The sequence below is a fragment of the Talpa europaea genome (assembly GCF_964194135.1).
Source record: "Talpa europaea genome assembly, chromosome: 3".
NCBI lineage: Eukaryota > Metazoa > Chordata > Mammalia > Eulipotyphla > Talpidae > Talpa > Talpa europaea.
The window spans coordinates 58,862,323-58,886,989 of NC_140069.1; the positions used below are offsets into that span (position 1 = coordinate 58,862,323).

Below are 24,667 nucleotides of genomic sequence, written 5' to 3' on the forward strand. Positions count from 1 at the left end.
TTACATTAAATAATACAGTGATATATTTCTGAGCAAGTGATACAGTAACTTGTAGAAGAAATTAAGTTTCCATTACACAATGACTAGAAAATCTCAAATGCAGCTAAGCAGCTATGCTAGAGCTCAGTATATAACACCATTACACTGTTCTGGGCTAGTGTACATGTCAGCTTAATCTAGAAGTGTATTTTAGGTTTCAGAAAGGCAGCAAGAGTTATATTTTGGCTTTAATTCTAGATGCTTAACAAAGTTAAGGCGACAGTTGAAGCATATTAAGTGAAGGTAGTTAAAATTTAATGATAATCAGCACAATCTCTTGCAACATACATACACTGTATAATGCTTATGTGGAATGAAACCAGTGCTATGTATTGGTGTTTTACGTACGCACACTATGCACATACACAGAACTAAAAACTATCAAAAGCAATCACTATTGTCGTGCTGTTGAGAGCACAGTAAAAATGCAAATGTACCATAAAACTAAAGTACTATGAACAGCACTACTGGCAATCTAGAATAAAGGTGACCAGTTCTAAACCAAAGCTAAGCCTGTATCATTCATCCTAATCATAATGGCTTATAAAAGCATCAGGTTTCCAGTAGAGAAACTATTCTATGAAAGTTAGTAAATATTTTCAGTTTCACATCTGTAAAACCCAGATAAGGCTACAACTATCTTGGAGTCTGAACAAGATATGAGATCAAACAGTACGGTTCCCAGCCATAATGTAAGACAGGAAGGTCCTCATGCAGCATATGCTCTCTGGCTCCTAGAAAGCTTCATGTGCATAATAAAGAAGTTGTCAAAGAAGTAAACTGGAGTAGGTCCGCGAAGGTTCCATTGTGCCATGACTTTTAAACTTCAGGAATGGAGTGATCCATCAGGCTTTTCATAATGCTTGGTGCCATCCTACAAGAGAGGCATTTTTATTAAATGCTGAAACTTGGCTTTCTTTTTCCAAAAATACTATGTGGAGACTAGAAAATTCCAATTCAATCTTGGGACCTATTAGCACCCAGTGGAGTGATGGGGAGGTTCTTTTTAGTGAGCTCAGATCTAAGGGTCACAGGTATATCGTAACTGCTTACTGATACCTAGTGTGAAAGGCTGTCTTGGCTAGAAAAATCAAGATACAAAGCTTTTCATGTTAACGATTAAAAAAAAAGAAAATGACGCTATTATGAACTGAGGAGAAAATGGGATGGGGAGGGGGGGAGGAGACTATCAATGGTTTAAGAAAACTCTCCACCAGAGAACTCTCCAACTAGTTTAGTCCTCACAGTAATTCATTCCCTCTCCCAGCTCCACCCCCAAGAGTAGTTAGCTATCAATTTTACCTAAAGCTGAACCAAAAATTTCACTACAAGTGTTTTATTTTTGAATCTCTTTGATTTTCACATGCAAGTTAGATTCTGAAAGAGGGATTCCAAATTGTCCCGGCAAAAATATCCATGATGTTAAGTCTGGCTTTTAAAAACAACAACTCTTGCAGCCCCTTTTCTATTCTTCCTATTCAGCTTTCCAGGTCACAATTCTGAACTAGCAATGCACCTGCACATACTTCCTGTTTCCCTCTTGATATGCTCCAGAGAACAAAAAATTAACTGCTAACAACCCACAGGCAAGAATTCTCCCATCGTAAATGATCATAAGGAGGTTTCTACTGAGTAAAGGAGTGACAGGCATAGTATAACCACAGATAATTTTACTGAAAAACTGAAAGCTGGAATGAAAGCCTACCCAATTCTACCTGTGCACCTCATTTCCTACTAGGAAGTGTCAAAATTTATAGGAAGCACATAGTGAAATTTATACTTGGGAAGTTGTGAGGGGTTAGCCTTACAAAACAATTCCTCTAAATAATTTATTTCAGATTTCTATAAACAGCAATTTAATCCCTTAGGTAAAAGGACTAACGATTTAGTGCTGAGAAACATTGATAGCCACATGCAAAAAAAAAAAAAAAAAAGCAAGATCCATATTTAACTCCAAAACCAAAAATTAATTCAAAATGGATTTAAGATTTGGACATAAGAACCAAAACCATAAAGCACTTGAAGGAAACACAGGGGACACATTATAGGACATCTACCACTAAGATAAATTTGGGAATACAATCCGAGCAGCAAGGGAAACAAAAGCAAAAGTAAACAAGTGGGAATATATCTAATTGGTTCTGAAAGAAACCATCACTAAAACAAAAAGGCAACCTACAGAATGGGAAAAAAATATTTGCATACCATACATCTGACAAGAGGTTGATCTCCAAAATTAACACAGTACTTACACAAATCAACAACAGAAACAAACAATCCAACTAAAAAATGGGGACAGGACCCCAACAAACACCTCTCTATAAAGACATTCAGATGGCCTACCAGACATCTAAAAAAAATGTTCAACATTTACTGTAAGAGAAATAAATACAAACTAAAGCCACGAGATACCACTTCACCCTTATGAGAATGGCCCATGTTTAAAAGAATGGAATTCACAAATGTTGGTGAGGCTGTGGTGAAAAGGAATTTTCATCCACTGTTAGTGGGAATGCAAGCTGGTAGAGTCTCTGTGAAAACAGTATGGAAATAAGAAAATAAAAATGGAAATTCTGTATGACCCAGTAATACCTCTGTTAGATAGTTATCCAAATAATGTGAAAAATATAATACAAAAAGATCTCTCTACATTGTAAATAGCAGCACTATTTACAATGGCCAAATCATGGAACCAGCCAAAGTGCGCTTCACCAGATGAAGGGAAGAGAAACTGGAGTATATAGTCAATGAATTATTACACAGCTGTGAAGAAAGATGAGATGGCATGTGGGGCAAAATGATTAATAAAAATGATTATACTGAGGGAAATCAGTCAAAAAATTTAAGACAGATTTTGGATGGTTTCACTCATCCACAGAAATATAAACACCCAAAAATTTACATGCAAACAATCCAAGGACTAATTTTTTTTAAAAAATATTTATTTATTTATTTATACAGGCACTGGGTACAGTCAGAAGTGCAGGAGGGTGAGAGAATTCACCAGAGCCAGAGCAGGGAGCAGAGCAGGCAGAAGGACCGAAGTACACTGCTGAGGGGAGCAGCGGGCGGCAGGAGAGGTCTGTGCGCCATGTGGGACCCTCCTCCGGTGGCCGGGGAGCAGCCGGGATGGAACCAGCGCTGCAGAAGCTGCGGGCAGCTTTGCAACCCAGCGCTCAACCGCTGCGCCACCGGGGAGGCCCGAAATAAAAATTTGAACTCAGCAAAAAGAAGACAATGGTTACCAGAGGAAATAGGAGAAAAGGATGAGGGATGGGGGAGGGAGGCAGAGGTATGGGCATGGATGGCTTGGTGGTGGATCTTAAAAAAATAAATTTAAAGTGCAAGTGTAAAGGATAGAAGAAGCTCTACCTACTGACATGTCCAGATTTTGGGGAAAAAAAAAAGATTTGGGAATTAAAAAGAAACGTGTAGTGCTTATATTAAGACACATGACCACAAGCATCAGGTTGAAGATTTACTTACCTTTTAATGATATGTTCAAAGATAAAGGCAGGCATAATTGTAATGGTAATTATAGTACCAGATGTTGACAGTATGTCTGCAATTTGAGAGTCCTGTTGAAAAAACACATAATGAAAATTAATTCTACTGAGGCTTATAAATGTGAAACTGTGTTATTCTCAGTAAAAAAATATATATACAATATATACACCCTCTTATGTATTACCTCTAAAATCTTGATCCTTGTTATTTATCATTTTGCTTACCAAATTTAATTCTACAGTCACAATACTTAGCTGACAATAAAACTGCTTACATAAACTGAGTTAAATTGCTAGCAAAGTCCTTTCATTAACAAAATGACTTTCCCAATATACAATATTACCATATCCCTTCAGTTAATTATGTAGTTTTTTTAAAGATTTATTTTTATTTATTTATGCATACAAGAACTGGAAGGTAGGCCAGAGGTGGGGGGTGGGGTGAGAGGATTCACCAAAGACAGAATGGGGAGCAGAACAGGCAGATCCGCTGAAATACACTGCTGAGGGGAGCAGTGGGCGAGACAGGAGAGGTTTGCTGCACCATGTGGGTCACCTCCCTAGCTGGGGATTGAACTCATCCACTGTAGCTGGTGATAGCTTGATAGCGCTGAGACGTTATTTAACCCCCTCTGCCACCAGGGAGGCCCAACTATGTATTCTTAAGTTTAGGAAATGAACAAGTCTTAATGAAAACCGTAAGTCCTTAAAATCTTTAGTAATTTGTGGAAGGAAAAAAAAAAACTATTAAAATGATGTACTTCAAACTGAAAAGCTTCTATACAGCAAAAGAGACATTAACCAAAACAAAGAGACATCCCACTGATTGGGAAAAAATCTTTACACTCCATACAACTGATTAGGGACTGATCACAAAGATATACAAAGAACTCACAGGACGCAACAAAAAAGTAAACAATCCAGTTAAGAAATGGCAGAAGAACTTAAAAGACATTTCTCCAAAGAGGAAATCTAAATGGCCAAAAGGCATATGAAAAAATGTTTAACATCCCTTATAATCAGGGAAATGCAAATCAAAACCACAATGAGATACCACCTTACACCAGTAATAATGGCACATATTAAAAAAATTAGCAACAACAAATGTTGGTGAGGATGTGGTGGAAAAAGGAACTCTCCTACATTGCTGGTAGGAGGGCAAACTGGTCCAACCACTATGGAAAGCTGTCTGGAGGTTCCTCAGTCTACTAAAAATGGAGCTACCATATGACCCGGCAATTCCACACCTAGGGATCTACCCAAAGGACTCAAAAACATTGATTCAAAAGAACACCTGTACCCCTGCATTTATTGCAGCACTATTTACAATAGCAAAACTTGGAAGCAACCCAAATGCCCAAAAACAGATGACTGAATCACAAAGATGTGGTATATATAAATAATGGAATAGTAGTCAGCAATCAAAAAAGATAAACTCATGCCATTCGCAGCAACGTGGATGGAGCTAGAAGGAATTATATTCAGTGAAATAAGCCAGAAGGAAAAAGAAAAATATCAGATGGTTTCACTTACAGCAGGAATATAGAGGAACCAAATAAGACATCTATGTAAAAAAATAACAACAGTACAAAACACAACAAAGCAAAAACGGACAATTATAAATCAGAGACATACTGCAAGAGAAGAGGAGGGAGAGGGATCAGAGGGAGGGAGGAGCACAGGGGACTGAGGTGATGGTGTATGGGTATAATGGTGAAGGAAACTATGGAGACTGCACCTGAGGAGATGGAGGAAGCAAATATTATTTAAAAATGAACAATGATATAAAAAATTTTAAATAAAATAAAATACATAAAATGATGTATTTTATGTATACATAAGCTAGTTTTCATTTCCTACAATTCCTGGATTAAAACTGGGCAATCAGTCATTTAGAATGTCATCCAAACATTCAGTGCCCCTCCTTTACAGAATTCTAGCTCCAGGGACTTCAGAGCTCATCTAGAGTCCAGCCCCTGTGTTATAGGAATAGATAATCGCCCACATAATTCCTGTGACTGGCCTGAGACTCAGCTTACACAGAGCACAGCCAGAGCCCCAGTCCCAGCATTGCTCATCCCACGGGGTTTCTATATTTGGAGATTGAATGAAAGTAGGCACCTGAACAGACATGAAAAAGACATCTGCTAAAATAAAACTGTAGCAGCAAGTCTATTTCTTACCTTCAATCCAATGACATTTTGCCCATTGATTTCACAGATGTTGTGTTCTGTGAGAAGACCATTTCTTGCTGCAGAACTATCTTTCACTATGGATGTTATTTTTCCGTTTTTAAAGATAAAGCCAACATGTCCAGTACTATCCTTATGCATGGTAATTGTGCGTTCAAAGGGCCTACAAATATAATGGATTCAATTAAAAATTTAAATCCAAGGTAAACATTTTAATGGATTTTATTCTGCCATACCAGATACTTTGTAATAATAAACTCTAAATGGCACTAATAACAACTTAGTTTGGCTCTGATACTGTACATTCACAAAGCATCTTGACATCAATGTTTTTGGTTCTTTTTTTTTTTTAATCTTTATTACTATTTGCCTAGTTCTAATCGAGGATTTCCTTCTTTTAAGTATCAAAAACACAAATCTTCATGCATTTTGAGTATGCTTTCCCTATAGAATTCACTGTAATTTAATATTAAGAATGAGCGAGGCTTTGAACAAAAATCAGTTTCAAAAACTAAATTGTATCTTTTACTAACTTCTAGTATTTCCTGGAGATGAATTATTCTTAGGAAGTATTTCCTTTATTAAAAACATTTGTAGGGCCTCCCTGGTGGCGCAGGCGGCTGAGTGCCACACTGTGAGGCTGCTAGCAGCCTCTGTAGCGCCAGTTCGTTCCCGGCCGGCCAGGGAGGGTCCCACATGACATGGCAGATCGCTGCTCCCCTGAGTGGTGTATTTCAATAGATCTGCCTGTTCTGCTCCCTGCTCTGTCTCTGGTGAATCTTCTTACCCTCCTGCGTATCTGGCCTGTACCCCAGCTCTTGTATATATAAATAAAATAAATCTTAAAAAAAAATGTAGTAATTCTTACATATTGATATTGGAAATTTTATAGAAGATATTTTTGCTGTATTTTAAAAGAACTGTAAAAGAAAGAACACCTAAGTTCCTGAGGGCCTTTTTGAAAGGAAGGCAACACAGCTACCACAGAAGGGAGCCAGACTATCTTCTTTCAAAAGCTGTCATGCCGGGTACGCTTGCTTATCTCTCTACAACCCTGCCATCATTCCTATATGAGGTTTCTGATAAATCTATGTTTACATCATACATTATAATTATATCTAAATTCAGAACAGTCATATCTTCCTGCTGGCCCAAGTCTCGCTTTGGAGACTTTGTAGCATTTACCTACAAAATATTAAATACTTACGTATGTGGGAAAATGGAAACACAAAAGTTTAAAGAAGAAGAATAAAACCGAAAAGCTAACTGTTAACAATGTGCTAAGGGTCTACCCTAAGCCTTGTCTAAGGGCTGGGGCAAGAAAACAGAGGGACTTCATGTGCTCAAAGTTACTGATAAATAAACTTTATTTATAAATAAAATGTCGTAACTAAAATGTCCCATTCTCCCACCTTGACAAGAGCTTTATAGCTACCCAAAAGGCCAGTTTTGGTTTTCAGAACTTGTGGCCGTCTTAGTAGTTCTGAAGAGACGCTGTGACTGTGCGTGAACACCCTCGGCTAAAGGGCTAAGAAGTAAACTGGAAAGTGAGGCCAGAGCTGCCATGCTGCTTACTGTTCCAAGATACATTTCCTATTTTCTAGATAAATGAAGGCAGGAAAGTATCTTCTTAAAGGATGAACTCTAGAAACTATAATGTTTATGCAAAACCACAGTGCTAGTAAAAAAAAAAAAAAAAATGTAAAAACTACTTAAGAAAAGCCTGCACCTCAGTAACTGAAAGGATATAAGGCTAATCAATAACATCTGATCAGGGTCTCCCATGGTGGCGAGCGCAGTTGAGTGCAGCACTGTGAAGCTGTCCGCAGCCTCTGCAGTGCCGGTTCAATCCTGGCCAGCCGATGAGGGTCCCACATGGCGCGGCAGACCTCTCCTGTCGCTCCCGCTGCTCCCCTCAGCAGTGTATTTCAGTCAGTCTGCCTGTTCTGTTCCCCGCTCTGTCTCTAGTGAATCCTCTCACCCTCCCACGCATCTGGTCTGTACCCAGGTCTCATGTAAATAAATAAATAAATAAATCTTTAAAAAAAAAAAAAATCTGATCATTTTCTACAACAAAATACTACACTCAAAAAACCCTAGAAGTCGAAAAAATTGGAAAACTAGTCTGGAATTACAATTTGAACTGTTCAGGAACAGCTTACCTGTCACGGATAGTCATAGTAATCTTCCCTCCAAAAGCCTGTTTAAGCACCTTGTGTGCTTTGTCAGAGCTCCAGCCTGCACAGTTTTCCCCATTGATCTGGAGTATTTGATCCCCAAATCTCAAACCAACCAATGAGGCCGGAGAATTTGCTTGCACTAGCTGAACAAACACACCCTAGAGGATAAGAAAACAACTAGTCATTTACCACAGTTTTTAAGTGCTGGAAAATTAAGATCAAATTGCTTAGGTTAGGATTCTATCCCTATTAAAAAAAGAAAAAAAAAACATGAGTCTCTATTGTTACCCCCCCAAAAAAAGAAACAAAAAATTTTATGAAGGTAATAATCCGAAGAAATTAGCTCACAAAATGAGATCTCATTGGTAATTTCTACCTCAAATCATGACCAACCACAACCATACCCTTCACCTTGGAATAAAATGGCTAAGAAGACTCAAGTGAGATTACTATAACAAAGGTAAGCTATGCATCTGATAACAATGTTTATTAGCATATGATCATTACCTGAGGGAAAGGAGTCAAGTGTTAGAAATTTTGTGATTTGTTTCATAGCTTACTAAATGATAGTACTTTAAGGTCATAGATCTATTTAAAGGTGAATGATTCCCTTCACCCATTTGCCAAATTACAAATAATCAAATAAGATTAGGGTTTATTTAGTAGCCAATAAAAGTGGGCACATTCAATACCACTTTGGTTCTTCTCAAGAATCTACAGTGAAATAAAGAAAACTCAAGTACAGTTCATTAGGAACCCACAAGCACACTTCTACTTGCATAAATTCTGAAATCAGATGTTGAACAAAATACAAACAAACAAGTATAAAAAGGAGTAAACTTGATAAAATATAAAAGCATCTACAAGGTTAGACTCTCTTGCCATCTCTAGGTGGGCCAGACATGATTTTTGTCATGTATCTTATACTTTAGTTTAGGGCAGTACCTGGAAATTAGGTGGCAGTCTGCAAAGTGGTCAGACCAATGACCTTTGGCCAAGTGGACCAAATCCCCTGCAAGAACGAGTGCAGTAGCAAGCAGGACCCTGTGAAGTGTATCCTGTCTCTTTAGGACAGAAAATGGAGCAGAGAAGAAACATTTGCATAAGGGGCAGCATATATTCTACTCACTGAAAAGGAAGGGAAGCACTGAAGTCAGAACTTCAGTGTTCTGTGAGTAACACTGTGTCCTGAATAAACCATGAGTGTGCAAATATTCAACCATCTGGGGAAGCAGCCAGGGTTAAGAGCTTCCTGCCAAAACTGGTCTTAACCACTGACTGCAGCGCACCGCCGCTCTCATGGTCATTTTTTATGTGAAAAGATTTTCACACTGAGGTAAACAAGTCTTCATAAAAAGGGATCTAACAGACAAAGGTATTGATCAAAAGCAGACATCAGGGTAGAAAAAGCATGTCCTTATACTATTCAAAATGCTTCCTCAGAGAATAAACCTGGCTTCATTACTTCAGTATAGTAAGGTGAGAGATAAAATAATTGTAAAGGCAAAGTAATGGTTGGCATAATGAGAAAATCACTGTTGCTTAGAAAATGATTAAATTCAAAGTGAAGGATGGAAATAAACTGCAAAAACATTTCACTAGTTTAATGACCATCATGGGTTTTAAAATGACCCATCAGATGCAGTATAGTACACAAAGCTATAAAAAAAAAAGATGAACTCTCACCATTTAAGACAACATGGATGTAGCTAGAAGGGGGTTTTATGCTAAGTGAAAAAAGACAAGGAGAAAGACGAATACTGAATGATGTCACTCAGAGGTGGAATACAAACAAAACAGGAGAAACCAAACTAAAAACAAACCCTATAAAGATAATTGTAAAATGGAAGCCGCCACAAGGGACGAATGGAAAGCAAAGAGGGGAGATAGTGCAATGGACTGTGGGCACCATGGTGGTGGGTATGGTGTGATATCTTATATCTGAAGAGATGGAATCAATGTTACCTCAAAAAAAAAAAGAAAACAAAATAACACATCAGACAACCACTGATTCTCACTAATCTCATTAGTTTTTTCTTAACTTCCACAAATGCCATATGTCCTCTTTCAAATGTCAGGGTTTCATTATACAAACATTACACCAAAAAAAAAAAAATTATACAAACGTGATACAAACGTGTATGTTGCAGACAATGAACACCACTAAGAGGACTCAAAAAGAAAAAGACATTCATTCAAGATAATGTTGGAAGTCCCAACTTTCCCTCTTCAAAACAGAATTTATCCCAGTGGACAGATTTAAGTTATTAGATTTAAAACACTCTCAATTATAGATGTACCACAAGAATTAAGGTTCTTTCTATTTCAAATTATTTTAACATTGGCCACTTAATATCCAATAAGCTATTTAGACAAAGTCCAATAAATATTAAAAATACTTACATTATCTACTGATTTAAGCCTGAGCCCAATTTTTCCATCTTGGTCTTTACACAAAATAGCTTCACGAATCCCTTGCTTAATTTCTGCTCTACGAATTCCAACATCATTACCAGTCACAGGAGCCACCATATAGTTCATACTAGAAGGTCTTGGTACCAACTGCTGACAAAACATACAAAATGTGTCAGTATTTGAAACATTCTCCATGAAAAAAATATTAAATAACTAATTTGAATGTACTCAATTGTGGTTTCATAGAAAATAATCTGCAAATTACTTCCTTTAGACAGTTTGATTTTTGCAAAAATGACCTTGGTTTTTATTTACTAATTCGTCATATTTACGCTTCATTTATTATCTCCAGATACAATGACTTACTTTGTCATCTTCTGAATTCCCAGCATTTGTTTCCCGTGTACTTTTAGCTAGTCTTCAACTGAAATGTTGCATGAGTGCTGGCACATGAAAGACAATCAAATAGTGTCTCTTGTCCTCTTTAATAAATAAATATGCCTTAGCCAATGAGAAGCACAGACCAGACCATCCTAAAAGTTATACTAGGGACTCATGGCACATACCATGATTTAAACTCTCATTTTTCCTTCAAGTTTTCTTGACTAAAACTGGTTTCTTGTTTTAAGTGGAACCTTTCTTCAACCAAAAAGTGTATCAAGGAAGAATTTACCAAAGTTTTTTAATAGGAATCTGTTACAGAAAGAGAAAACTCTCTGTTCTACCTTAAGAATTATGATACTATAAGGGATCAGGAAAAAAAATAATAAAAATACAAATTAATGGGCAACTATAAATCAGAGACATTCTGCATGGGAGGGAGAGGAATCAAAACGGGAGGGTACAGCACGGGGACATCATCACCCTGGTGATGGTGCACAGGTGAACTGGTGGTGGGAATTTTACAGGGAATACACCTAACTGGCAGAAGAAAGCAAACACTATACATAAATGAACAATGATGTAAAATATATACAAATAAATTTTTAAAAATAATTATGGCAAGAGAATCAATTGTACAAAAAGAGCTACACACAGACCACAGGTACACATACACAAATTTGTTTGTTCAGAATTCATGGTAATTAAAGTCAGCATAATCTAAAGGTGACAATATAACGGAACACACACACACAATTTTATAAACCAGAACACAATGCCAGAAATTACTGCAGTGAATGACTAAAGTTTAAAGACGAAATAAATACAACTATAAGAGACAGGAAAACTAGGGAATGGGACAGAAGATCTTCAGAAGCAAATTATTTTGTTTAGCCAGAATAGAGGACAAAGGAGAGAGAGTGCTTTGGAGTGGATTTTACTTTGGGAAAATAAATCTTTATTTTTCCACCAAGTATTTTTAAGTACTTACTATGTATTCTTTATGACTAATTATGACTAATACCACTTTACCTCTGCTTCCTCCCCCACATCAAGAGAGTAAACTAAACCATCTCTGGCAAAAGGTACTAAAAACACCTACCATCCCCCATTTCTACTCTGGCCCTCCTATTATCCATTCTCCACACAGCACGCTAGAAATCATTTTAAAATTTTTTGGTTAAATCAATTAAACCACTCCCACTACCCAGATCCCAATCCAGACCATGTGGCCCTGACTCCCTCTGCAATGCCATCCCCTACCACTTTCTGCCTTGCCTCTTGGGTGTACCAAGCTCATTTCTGCCTGAAGACACTTGAGTTCTCTGTCTATATTACATGCAATATTCTCCTACCGGATATTCACGTTTCATTCCCTTATCTGATTCAATTTTCTGCTCAAATGTCAACATTTCAGAGAATATACATGATCATGATGTGAAAATACAGCCCTGGCACTCTATTCACTAACTTTCCTTATTTGACATGTCATAAATACTGGTTTATTTATCTGGAACATGGGCTGCACTAAAGCTGCGGTGGGTGAGGTGCTCTGTGGATTACTACTTTACTAACCACACAGAGCACAGTGCCTGGAGCACTGCAGGTTCTTAAGCTATCGGTTCTCACCTCCATTCAGTGAAGGTGTCAGTGGGAGACAACATGTTGGAAGGCTGGATTCTATATTACAGGATACAGGATATGCTTTAAATGAGTAACCAAATACATGATGCAGCTGCCACCAAGGCTTGAATACAAGGTCTGAACACTAACTTGTGGCTGTGGAAATGGTTCTTCTCTCCCTGTTATTTCTCAACACCCACACACAAAACTCCAGCATCCTGTTCTCACTGAGCTCTGTAGTTTGGAGGTGTTATTTTCAGGGGAGGAATGCCTCCACTAAGGGACAAAGTTTTTCCCTGAATTAGAGGATCTCTAGCTAACTGTTTTGGATTCACATGCCACTGAAACAAAGCAAGAAAAGGTTACTAACTACTGGCTAGGTTGATTAATTCTGGTTACCAAGATTAACTGGGTTGCTTTTAGATAATACGTTCTAGATCATATTTGAAACCCAGAAATTTCTTTGGGATGTCTATTAGGTCTTCCATGTCCAACAGTAAAATTATGAGGAAAAACAGATTTCTGCTTACAGTTGGGATGGGACCAGATTTACCCTACTACCATGAAGAACTACAAAACTGGAAAAACAGGTGGTCACGATTTTTGGACTGTGGACATTAGGCGGTATAGGGCGGTGATTCCTAAGAGAAGGAAAACATGAGGTGAGCCCAGTGATCATCAGCTTTCTGCCGAGAGCACTATCTAGACTGCAGCAGAGAGGTATGACTCCTAACCAGAGCACATGCTCTCACTAAGTTGAGGAGACAAGGAGCAGGTTAGGAAAGCTGAAGCAGCTAGCAAGGCAGCTTGCATTTACAGGGCTAAGCCCCAGAGAACAGAGAGCTACACAGAGAAAGAGATCTAAAATCTGTTCACGGGACTCAAATCTACAGCTGAACACGCATACAAATACGTGTGAGGTGAAGCTCCATTGGCCAGGAAAAAAACACACTGAACAGTTCTTGGAAACCACAGAGGATTGGAAAGAATTCAAGTTCCCACCAGTAAGGATGGAGTATGCTGGATGAATACACAGGGCATTCAGTAGAGAACCAGAGAGCACATATTTCTTTAGCAGTCGGGCAACCCTACCCTTGTAAGAAAGGCTTTAGACCTACCCCAAAAAACGCACAACAAACCTCAGAATGATCACACTGACCATATGCAACTTAAATTCTTACCAGAAAGTGCCAATGTTCTTTAAATTACAGTATAATTTTACCTTACCATGTAAAATTCAGAATGTCCCGCTCCAACTAAAACAATGCATGCATATCAACAAGCACTATATTTTTAATATATTAAAAATATAACAGATCTTGAAATTAGCAGAAAGATTTAAAAATAGCAACTATAAACATGCTCAGTATACTCAAGGATTTGAAAGAAATGAGGAGAAATACAGAACAAAGAAAAACCAGATGGAGCATCTGGAGATCAAAAATACAGTATGTATAATGAAGAATTCATTGTATGTGGAAAGTTACCAAAAATCCCCAGCAACAAATTAAAATACACAAAAAAGGGAAAGGTGGGGTACTAAAGAGCCCTGTAAATTGAGGCATTTCAAAAATGAAGTTTTAAAAGGTATACCCTAAGTATAAAAAAAAAAAAAGATAAGCAAAAGACCTAGCCAAGGACAAAGGAGTGACATGGAGTAGAGTCATGTTAACTGTGGCCTTGTGACCAATTACCAAAGAATCACAACAGTTATGACTATCTTCTCTGCTTCTATCTGTAAATTGTAAATATAGCAATTAATCTTTTTGTTCCTCCCTGTTTTCTTCTGTCTTTATACATGAACTATTGGTGGTAATTAACTTTATACTTTTGTCTTTAAGTTAAAAATACTCAGCTGGGAAAGACTTAGAGGGATAATTTGTATCACAGAGTAATCAATACCATAAACCATAGCCCAGACAATAATAACTGGTATTACTGTTCCCTTTTGGGGAGAGAATTAAGAGTAACTTCATTCTATCAGAGATAACAGGCTTGATTTTGTGTACTTGTGAGTTACAAATGGTTCTTGTATTTCTGAAAGGTTGTAAAACAAAGAAAACAAAAGTAAGTAAAGCTTTAGCCCATAACCCCAGTGGCAGCGTAGATTCCACCCCACAGCTTTCACAAATACAGGCTGTCTGGACAGTCTCACTGCAACTCCTCCTAAGTACTAGTACCCCCCTGCAATTGCCCATTTTTCAAATGATTAGTGTAGCAGCGGTTTAGTACTATATGAAAGAAGTTACTAAAGGAAGAAAGTACTACAACAATCTAGAAGTACAGATATCATGAACAGGGTTATAGTACAACTGAAACGTGTAAAGTGAATACATGAAACATGGCAGAAACAGATCAATAGGTCTTAGCAAGACTAAATGTGGAAAACAAAGGATAGACTAGTCCAAGGCATCTGAATCTTTAATTGCTAATAACTTAGAAAAGTGGTGATAGTACAAAATATATTTAAGAAGTGATATCCCAAAGGCAGTCTAAAATTTCTGAAGAGAGAGATCAATGTTAAGGTTATAAACTTGTGTGCCACAAAAAGAAGACTCTATATGTAAAGTATGATTTTACATAATTCAAAATTAATTACATTATACATACCCCCTGAACTGGTGCTCCAGTTACCATGACCATATTTGCACGTATTTCTTCTTCATTGAAACTCAGGCCCATGTATTGTGAGAGCTCTGGATACAGTTTAGGATAGAGATCTAAAATAAATGAACAAATACATTAAGAAAAAACACTGATAGAATACTCAAAATGAAAACCTGTTGTCATGAGCTTCTACCTATGCTTTAAAATTGTATTTATTTATGAAAGGGTTGGCGCAATAAAGAAAAGGAGAGCCAAGCTAAATTTCTCAAAGGCAAAGTTCACTGCACCCCTGCGAAGTTCACTGACCTCCGCGGGGGTCAGAGAAGTCGCATCTCTCAGAGGATGATGGTAATCTTTTATAGGACAAGGTCTGGCCTTGGTGGGAGATGGAGTGAGGTTGTTTTTCAAAGAAGTTGTTCTCTCTTGCAGCTTATTGTTCTTTCATGGCTGCTTATAAGGTGTGGTGCAAACCGGGTAAAGCCAGCTCCTCCCTGGGATGGAAGTGGCCGCAGTTTCAAGTTCCTCCCTCTGCCTCATAGCTGCCCCGGCCTCTATCTTACAATTTATAAAATCTAGGATAAAGTTAAAGTGGCGATTTGGAAAGCATCCCTGAAAGGTCCATGCAGGAGGCCAGAATGCAAAAGCCTACCAGGAAGCCCACATGGGGGCAGGAATGTGGATACCTGCCTGGAGGATTCAGACAATGAGCCTCCCCCCTCCCACTACAAGTCTCTTTTCAGACAAAGAACCTCTACCTGCCCCACGAACCTTTTCACGCCCTACAAACATTTCTGGCCCTAAGAACCCAACTTCCCACCTGACCTCTCCTTACCTTATAAAACCCTGCATCCCCCTAACAACAGGAGCGGCTTCACTGACCCCCACCTTGGGTGCATGAGGTCTGCCCGGGCGCAATAAACTTTCCCTCCCTTTGAGAAATTTAGCCTGGCTCTCCTTTTCTTTACCGCGCCAAACCTTTCAATCCCCACCACATTTGTAATGACAATAAAAAAATGGAAATACAGAAAAAGTTTTAAGGCAAATCTCATATATATGAAGACATTTGTAATTGAAACCACCTCAGATTTCTAAATACTCAATAGCAGCAATAATTTTTCCAAAATCCTGCCTTTCCTTTTTCTTAAAATTAACCTGTCTTATTAGAAATTTTATACCACTGATCCTCAAATTCAGAAGTACCAAAAATGTCTAGTCAAGCCAGTTAATTCATAACTTTACTAAATAGTAAATATAACTGTGAAATAACTCTTGTCAGCTAACTACAATTGAAAAATAATCAAAGCTTATAAATTCAGTCATCTCATTTTAAGAACATTTACCACATTCCAATGAAATACTGGACACAGTGTACTTAAATATTAACAGTTTTCACCTTACTAATCAAGTGAGGTACCATTTCCAAAAGCTCTTTTTAACATTATTTTTTTGTGAGTTAAAATGCAAGAAAATACTTGTAATGAATATTTTCAAATACTTGTTTGATGACAGATTATAAAAACCTACTTAATATTCTTTTTGTATCTTGTCATATTATTCAGGAGTGCTGTTGTGAATCCCTATAAACCTAGAAAGGAAAGGGAACAAAGAAACGAACACAGAGACATAAAATCCAGGATTTGAGAATCTCCTCTCAAAATGAGATCCTCTGAAATTTCAATGGCCTACTCCCACATCTCCTGCTCCCACATCAGAAAGTTCACCACAGGGGCACAGTTCACACACAATGTTTTCTCATAAAAGAATTACTCCTAAGTTAGGGATTTATGAGGGCTGGAATTTAATTTACTTAATTTTCATAAAGTCATAAAACATATCTTCATACTCATAGTTCTTTTCTTGATTACAGGATTGCTTTTAGGAATAAACTCTTTTTCCTTCTTACTAATACAGCTTTAACCACCAATTTTATGCTGTCCATCAAAAAAAAAATCTCAGACTTCCTATTTCAGCAGAAGGCTTGACAAATATTTCTGTTCAAGAAGAATGAATTCAAAGTATAAACTTACTTCCATCTTGAGAAATGTGAGCAGAAGCTTCAGACAAAATTGCTGGGTTGGCAGGGTTTGCAGAAAAAGCAGCTTGCGCCTGAAAATGAAGATGTACTGATGACACTGTTATATATACCCTTAGTTAAAATTCTTATATAATTTATAAGTTCATTACTTCCAAAAGGAAACTAGAAAAATGAAATTTTATTTAAGAAAGTTTAATTTCAAGCATGTTGTGAATATATTTTTCAAAAGAAATCTGAAAATTGAAAACTTTTCACATTCCAAAATGTTAATACTATCATAAAAGTTCACTACATAACATTTTATATATCTTATAATAGTTCATAATGCTGCTATAAATTAATATTTTCAAATTCATTCATAAAAATTTAATTACCTATTATGTTACTATTTCATTTATTATTTTAGCATATCCCACTGAAATAGTCTTTATTTTCATTCTAATAAGCATAACAAAGGATTATGCTACACCTAATACAAAGTATGCAAAAAAGTATACTTTATCAATGACTATAAAAGAATGATAAAGTATTTATAACTGTTAAATAAACTTGCCAATAGCACTCTGTATACATTTCCCAAGGAGCTAATGGCCTGTGGATTACTTCTTGGATAATTTCTAGAAAGAAAAACACATTCATTGCCTAGCACTAAAAAAGAAAAGCAAAAACCAAAACATGACCAGGTCATGAAAAGACATGGAAGAAACTGAAAAGCACTATTACTAAGCAAAAAAAAAAAAAAAAACACTGAAAAGGTTGAATACTATATAACCCCATGTACATGACATTCAGGAAAAGGCAAAACTAAGAGAATATTTAAAAAGAAGTGGTAACCATGGGAGAGAAGGAGGAACAGGCAAAATATAGGATATTTTTAGGGCAATAAAATACTACATAAAACACTACAGTGGTGACTGCATATGCATCTGTCAAAGCCGACAAAGTGTACACCACCAAGAGTGAAACATACTGTAAACTATGAACTTTAGGTGACAACAAAAAGTGTCAGTGTAGTTTAATAAACTATAAATAAATGTACATCCAGGTGAGGATGCTGATAATGGGAGAAGATATTAGTGTACAGGGTCAGGGTAACTGAAAGCTTTTTGTGTTTTCCATTCAATTTTGCAGCAAACCTATAGTTGCTCCAAAGAACCTAATTTATTAATTAGAAAAAGTGTTCCTTTTTACATTGGCTACTACTTTCTATTCATTCATTCACTGCTAGTGTTCTTGTTCCAAGGAATTTTGAAGAATATATATAGGAAGGTCTTTGTAAACAAAGCTACATATTATATGTGATTTGTAGAAAAAAGATGGTACAATAAGGTTAAAAACTATATATGCCATTATATGTAGCAACTTGTTTCACAATTACTTGAAATTTTGAATCATTCAAAAAGGGGGTCAAGTGCCTCCCTGGTGGTGCAGGGGTTAAAGACAGCGCTGTCAAGCTATCAACAACCACTGCAGCACAAGTTCAATACCCAGTCGGCCAGGGAGAAACACAGCCTGCTGCTCGCCTCAGCAGTGTATTTCAGTAGAGTTGCCTGTTCTGCTCCCCACTCTGTCTCTCGTGAATTCTCTCACCCCAAGGACCAGGTGCTGACAAGGCATGTTGTTTTGTAACAGGGTGGTCCCCAGGAAAGGGGGAGGTTCCAGGTTCCCTGCCCCACCCAAGGAGGGTAGAGCTGAGCAGGGAGAGAAGCTGCAGAGGAGACTGACTAAGGAAGGAAGCAGGATGGAGCCTGAAGGAGACCTGGAGAAGGCTCATGGAGCCTAGAGACACGTGAAGAAACTGTGCTTGTCTTTTGGTCATGGACTGGATGACACAGATGTGGGTGAGAGATCCGAGGGGAGGTGACAATGGGCAGCTTTTATCTTGATTTTGATTTTGCTCTTTTCCTTCCGGGCTTGTCTGGTTGTTTCTGACCCTTTTCTGTGAGTCCCCACTGGAAGATGCTTTAGATTTGGTCAGGCTTTGGGGCCTTGCTCTGGGCCAATTCCATATGGATGGACTTTTACCCACGAGGGGACGGGTAACTTTGGGTGCTTTATTTAGAAACTAGACTCTTTGCCTTTCCTGTATTGTTTCCTAGTTTTATTAAAGTTCCTTCCCATTAAAGTCTCATATGTTTTGTGTTGATGCGGCAGATGGCAGAACCCTATATAAAATAGGCAGGTTTGTGGGGTTTGGGCTGCCCCTCTTCCTGCCCTATAACAGTTTCTGCCCTGAGAAAAAGTCCGCGGCGAGACCATGCTAGTGGAGTCACCGCTGTCAACTCTGGGTTCACTGTATAAGGAAATTGATGAGCACTGACTCGATATATCACTGTTTCTCTCTAGCTTATTTTGGATATATCTAGCATCTACAAGTCCTATGAAGGATTCAAAATGGATAGAAAGAATCAAGGATTATATAATACTAAAAGCCACAGCCTAATGGCTACTGTAAAGGAGTTTACGAAATGAAAACTGCCAGCTTACTGCTGCAATTTTAGTCAGATGATTAGAAAATGAATACCTTTGAAGTATAATCTCCTCTAGGAATTTATAAGAAAAATAATAAATATGGAGTCCAGGACTTTAGTTTAGGAATACTTTTATAAATCTAGTGAGGAAAAAAAAAAAGTATTTTTTCCTCCTTAAAGCATGGCTATACCTGAGCAGCTAGCTTTCTGTTAGAAACCTGAAAGGTGTTCTAATGGAAATAGCCATTTAATTTGCTTCTAAAAGAGGTCAGCCTCATGTAGATTTTAGCCTTCTTTATTTTCTAGTCCAACACTTGTCAGTAGTCAATATTCACTCTTTCCTTCTTTTTCCTGTTTTCAGAATCAAAAACCTCTGCTCAAATTCAACTATGGTTAATTCTGTGTTTAACTCCATAAAAAACTAACTAAAAGGATGAAAGCAGATTAGTTCATTCCTTCAGATCCATCTGCAAATCCTTAGCACAAGGTACTCTGGTGTCCTAGTAATGGCTTCATCTTTATTCTTGAATGCTAAATATTTGAGATAAAAGCTTTTTAAAAAGAAAGCATGCTGCTCAAAGTGTGCTGCTCAGATGAACTCTGTGGAAATAAAAACCGCATGAGAAAAATACTGAAGAAAGAAATGATGAAGCATTTAAGATGACTGAACCAAACACTTGAAAGACAGCAAAGTCTTGGCAGCTGAACCGTAAGTAGATTTCAGAGATTTGACAAACCACATTTTTATATCCACAGTGGATCTATGATGGGAAATGTATGTTCAGGATCGTTCCCATATTTATCCAATCACCCCAGTTGCACAACACTTATTAGTGCCACGTTTCTTCCACCTTCAAAAAAGGCCAACATTTTGCCTGAAAAATTTCCTGAGGTATGTTGAGGTTGCTTAAGACTTTTCACAAGTTTGTAATTAACTTTTGTAATAAGTGAGAAGTAAATCTCACTTATAGTAAACTAAATCAAGGCATCAAGTTAAATAATCTTTAGGGTAAGAACTAAACAACTCAAAAGAATTTCATCATACCATATTAAAAGACTTAGGAATAAGGAAGTACAACAGCCAGTTTATCATGTCAAATTGAAAAAATAAACAATAGGGAAAAAGATTCTGAGTTTACAAGAGAACAAGCTGAGATAACTGGAAACAGATGGTTCATTATAAACTCCAAATTATCTCCAGTTAAAAAAATAATAAGGTTTACAAAATAGCAAGATGTGATCTCAATCCCAAACTTTCTTCTTAAGCATAAGCATCTGTCTTCAAAACTAATACTTAGAGGAAGGACTAAAAACTTTTGTTTTTTTTTACTTTTTAATATTAGAAATACAATAATCTCTAACCAGGTCATTTAGCATGTGAACAAGTGAAGTATCTGTTGCTTATATCTAAAAGGAAATAAATTACTACGCTTTCACGGTGCTTTTCTACAACTGCTCTCCTAAAAGTAGAAAGAACTTTACTGTTTTATAATAGTAGAAAATTACTTTAAAAACTGGTAAGACTTGAGGATCCAAAAGAACAATGTACGAATTGTAAACACACCTATAAATAGCTAAAAAGTTGGGCTATTTTGCCAATTTAAATATGCCTTATTTAGCTTAAATTTTAGTCAATCAAGCTATGTTAAAGCGGTTAAGTCCAATTCTTAAACAATAACCCATGCCTACTCACTCACAGTGGAAAGAAACACAATCATTAACTTTTCAGTAAATTTTTAGTTTGCAAGTGTAGGGTAAGGTAAAAAAGTATCAGGCTTTTCTGCCCTCCCACCATTAGGATAGATGATGGCTCTGTGGTCCTGAATGCATGCCTGATGGCGGGCACCTGGAGTGGGGTGTGGGCATGCATGCGAAAGTGGATTCACCTGGGCTAAGACTGGGCTTATAAGGGCAGCGTCACAGGGACACCAGAGGACCGTAAGAACAGAGTGAAAGAAAGTGACAAGAATGCGAGTGAAAGGAGCAGAGCAGAAAGAAACCACCAGCAGAGAAGCAAAGGCCACAAGAGGACGTTGGAGAGCCTAGAGACGGTGAAGACTTGCTGGGGGCCGGGAGGCCTGTCAGCCTCCTGGCCCTCCCGGCACCCCTGCCTGCCATGTACTCCGTTAAATCCCAATAAAAGGCTGCAAAAGCCACTGAGGGCTGCAGGACTCCATCTTTACCCAGTCCGCTTGGATCATAGAGAACCTGCCCGGGCTTCCTGCCCCTACAGCAAGTAATGAAATAAAAAAGGTTTACAAAGTGTAAAAATAAACAAATGCATTGTGATTTAAATGTCTTGCTTCACTCATTTCTAACTACAGCTGAAAGACAAAAAACAAAAAGTGCTTAAACAGCTTAAACATACCTGAATTACTTTGTCTACCTTCAGGTCTTCAAGAGATGGGTACAGAGCCATTGTTGCAGGTTTTTTCTAAAGGAAAAAAAAATCGGTTTCTATGATTCAAATTTCATTGAAATTTAAACAGCATGTGTAGTCAGCAACAAACACATAAAAATATATAAATGTTTAACACAGGTAAGAAACATTTACACTGGATAACATATGGGAAAATATGAATACCTAGCCTGTACAACAAATGTTAACTTAGTAATGGTTACCATATTTTGTTAAAAGGGTTTCCCCTGCCTGAGGCCTAGCTCCGACGACTACGACGAGGCAGTTTCTGCAAGGATGAGATGGTGCAAGCTGAAGTGGAGGGATTGCGGGGTGGGGAATGAGGTAGATGAGGTAGTGAGGAGGCACCTGACACTTGATCAGGGTGCAAGTATCTCCTACTGAGGGTCTCAGCAGGCCTTTATTTATACATCAGAAATTCTTTATGTGATCATTACATCAGGCAATCGTGTGATTTCACTTTTACATTGTTTCAGAAATTATTAATGATCATTAACAGTGCACAGTCCTTTTTTTTTTTAATTTTCCTAGTCTATGATTAACTTGGTCACTTGGTCACATATTTTCCTGGGTGATGTATGTTATTCAGAAAGTAGAAACAGGTGCTATATGCAATGTGATTTTAGGCAGTCAAGCTAGGTGACTAAAACAAAGCTAAGCAGGCATTGTAAAGTCGAGGGTGGCTTTCTATTTCCTATATAGAACCAAGAGGTCCCGATGCCATGGAAACAGTATGTGGTGTGTTTTTCTCAGACCATTTTGCCTCCCGGGGCGCCTCAGGGCCTTCTCTTGTGGGACTTCTACCGGGCTCAGTTCCATCAGTTCTATCAAGTGTGGTTTATTAGAGAACTCAATGTTACTAGTGGTAACTGAATTACAAATTGGAGGACATGGAGAATTACCGGAAACCGTTTCATTATCAATCATGTTGGAAGGTACATTTTTTTCAAACTACTGAGGTGTGCATTCCCGAAACTGGCATCGATGCCAACACTCATTGTGTTAGTCTAAAGCTTATAGAAAATTTCCATGGTTTCAATAACTGGCACAAACAAATGAAAGGAAGTAGCAGGAGCCAGCTATGGAGCTTTCTGACTTTTCAGAAATTTCCCCCATGCCCGGACCTTGTCAGACAGCATGGGTAGCATGGCCCGCGCCATTCCCCCTTTTCCCTCCTTTACTACTGTGACACTAAATCCATCACAGATCTTAACCTTGCCATCAAGTAAAAGTCCCTTTAAATCATAAACTTTGAAAATCGGACAGAATAACTATGTGACTGTGTGTACACAAGTGCTTAACAGCAACTGAGGTTTATATCCTTGTAACAGCAACAACAACAAAAACAAAACAAAACAAAACAAAAAAACCCAGCTCATATGCACGATCTATAAAACCTGTGTATTACCACAGGAAAAAATATATTCATGTACACACACATATGCACATAGAAAAAATACATAAACCAGCTGTTAACAATAGTCCTAATCTTCAGGAAATAAGAGTAAGAAGGTAAGATGAAGGCTAATAGAGAAATTTTTATACTTTAAATACTTCTATATTGTTCAATATTTTTAGTGATCATGAATTGCTTTTTATAGTAACTAAAACAAAGTTCTCTAAAAGGACAAGAAATTTTGAGATCTGGAAATTTTGTTTTGGTATTTTCAGAACACCTAGTACTCTCTTTCAATCCAATAAAACAATATATCTTAAACTAGTACAATGCTTGACACAGGTTCTTGAATTAGCTCTCAATTTATCACCTCCTTCTCCCAATCCACCCATTATTGGGTTCTCTGAGAAAACTGACTTGGGCCCTTTAAATACTGCTTTTTTGCCAACTAGCATGATGCTAAATTCTGTCAGTAGAGGGAGCTGGAGGTACACTGGAGGAGAAAGGGTTTTGTCCTTCAGGTTCCAAAATACTATTCCCACCAGGCCTCTGCAGTACCAGCTTCTAAGCATCTGGCCCTGGGGAGCAGTTTCTGATGATCTCAGCTCCTGCACTGCACAGCAGCCAGCACTCCACTAAGCAGCTGCCTAACATTATACCAACAGTAATGCATAAGCCCACAAGCAGCTTTCCCCAGCACCTGTCTCGTGACTGTGCAGCCAGTTCCAAGGGACAGCACCTCCATGTGAATGGCCTTCCTCAGCAGCACAAAGAATTTCTGTTAAGTTTCATGATCAGTAACTTCACCATCCACTGAACAATGGCTGCACCTGCAGCTCAGATACAGAAAGAAGGCAATCTCTTCCCGGGGCACTCTTCCTCCCTCCTGGGGCACAAATGGACACTTACTCAATTTGTTCTTCCTGTATTTATTAAAGTTATCTTTACTTCTTGATAGTGAACCATTTCTTCAATCATGTTATAATTAATTCTGTATTTTACTTTCGTTGTTCAAATTTATTATGTGGCTTCTCTCAGGGGTGAGAGGATTCACCAGAGACAAAGTGGGAAGCAGAATAGGCAGATCTATTGAAATATCTGCTAAGGGGAGCAGCTGGCAAGATAGGAGAGGTCTCCTGCACCATGTGGATCAGCTCCCTGGCCAGGGATCAAACTCAGGCCATGGCAGTGGGCCAGAGACTTAACCGCAATGCCACCAGGGAGACCCCCTCTCTCTTGATTGGGTGCTGAATTAAGTAATTTTTTATATTAATTGATTTACTTCACATACCATAAAACTCATTCTTTAAAGTAACTAAATCGTTCTTAGTATATTTATGAAGTTGGGCAAACATCCCTACCACCTAATATTAGAACATTGTCATCATTCCAAAAAGAAATCC

General features: G+C 37.8%; 1 protein-coding gene across 5 annotated transcripts; it reads right to left on the minus strand.

Moving 5' to 3' along the window:
• Positions 1 to 858: 858 nt before the first annotated feature.
• On the minus strand, positions 859 to 21,871 carry SDCBP (syndecan binding protein; the record flags this gene model as incomplete). Of its 5 annotated transcripts, none has more annotated exons than XM_084229808.1 (8): positions 859 to 913; positions 3,526 to 3,617; positions 5,729 to 5,900; positions 7,900 to 8,075; positions 10,321 to 10,479; positions 14,947 to 15,056; positions 16,971 to 17,049; positions 21,818 to 21,871. In XM_084229808.1, the coding sequence occupies 8 exons, from the start codon at positions 21,866 to 21,868 to the stop codon at positions 859 to 861; spliced, it is 894 nt and encodes a 297-aa protein (XP_084085934.1). The 5 variants fall into 5 exon arrangements, with proteins under 5 accessions (XP_084085934.1, XP_084085933.1, XP_084085930.1 ...); XM_084229807.1 differs by having other exon boundaries at positions 10,321 to 10,482; XM_084229804.1 differs by having other exon boundaries at positions 10,321 to 10,482; positions 21,836 to 21,868.
• Positions 21,872 to 24,667: the final 2,796 nt, after the last annotated feature.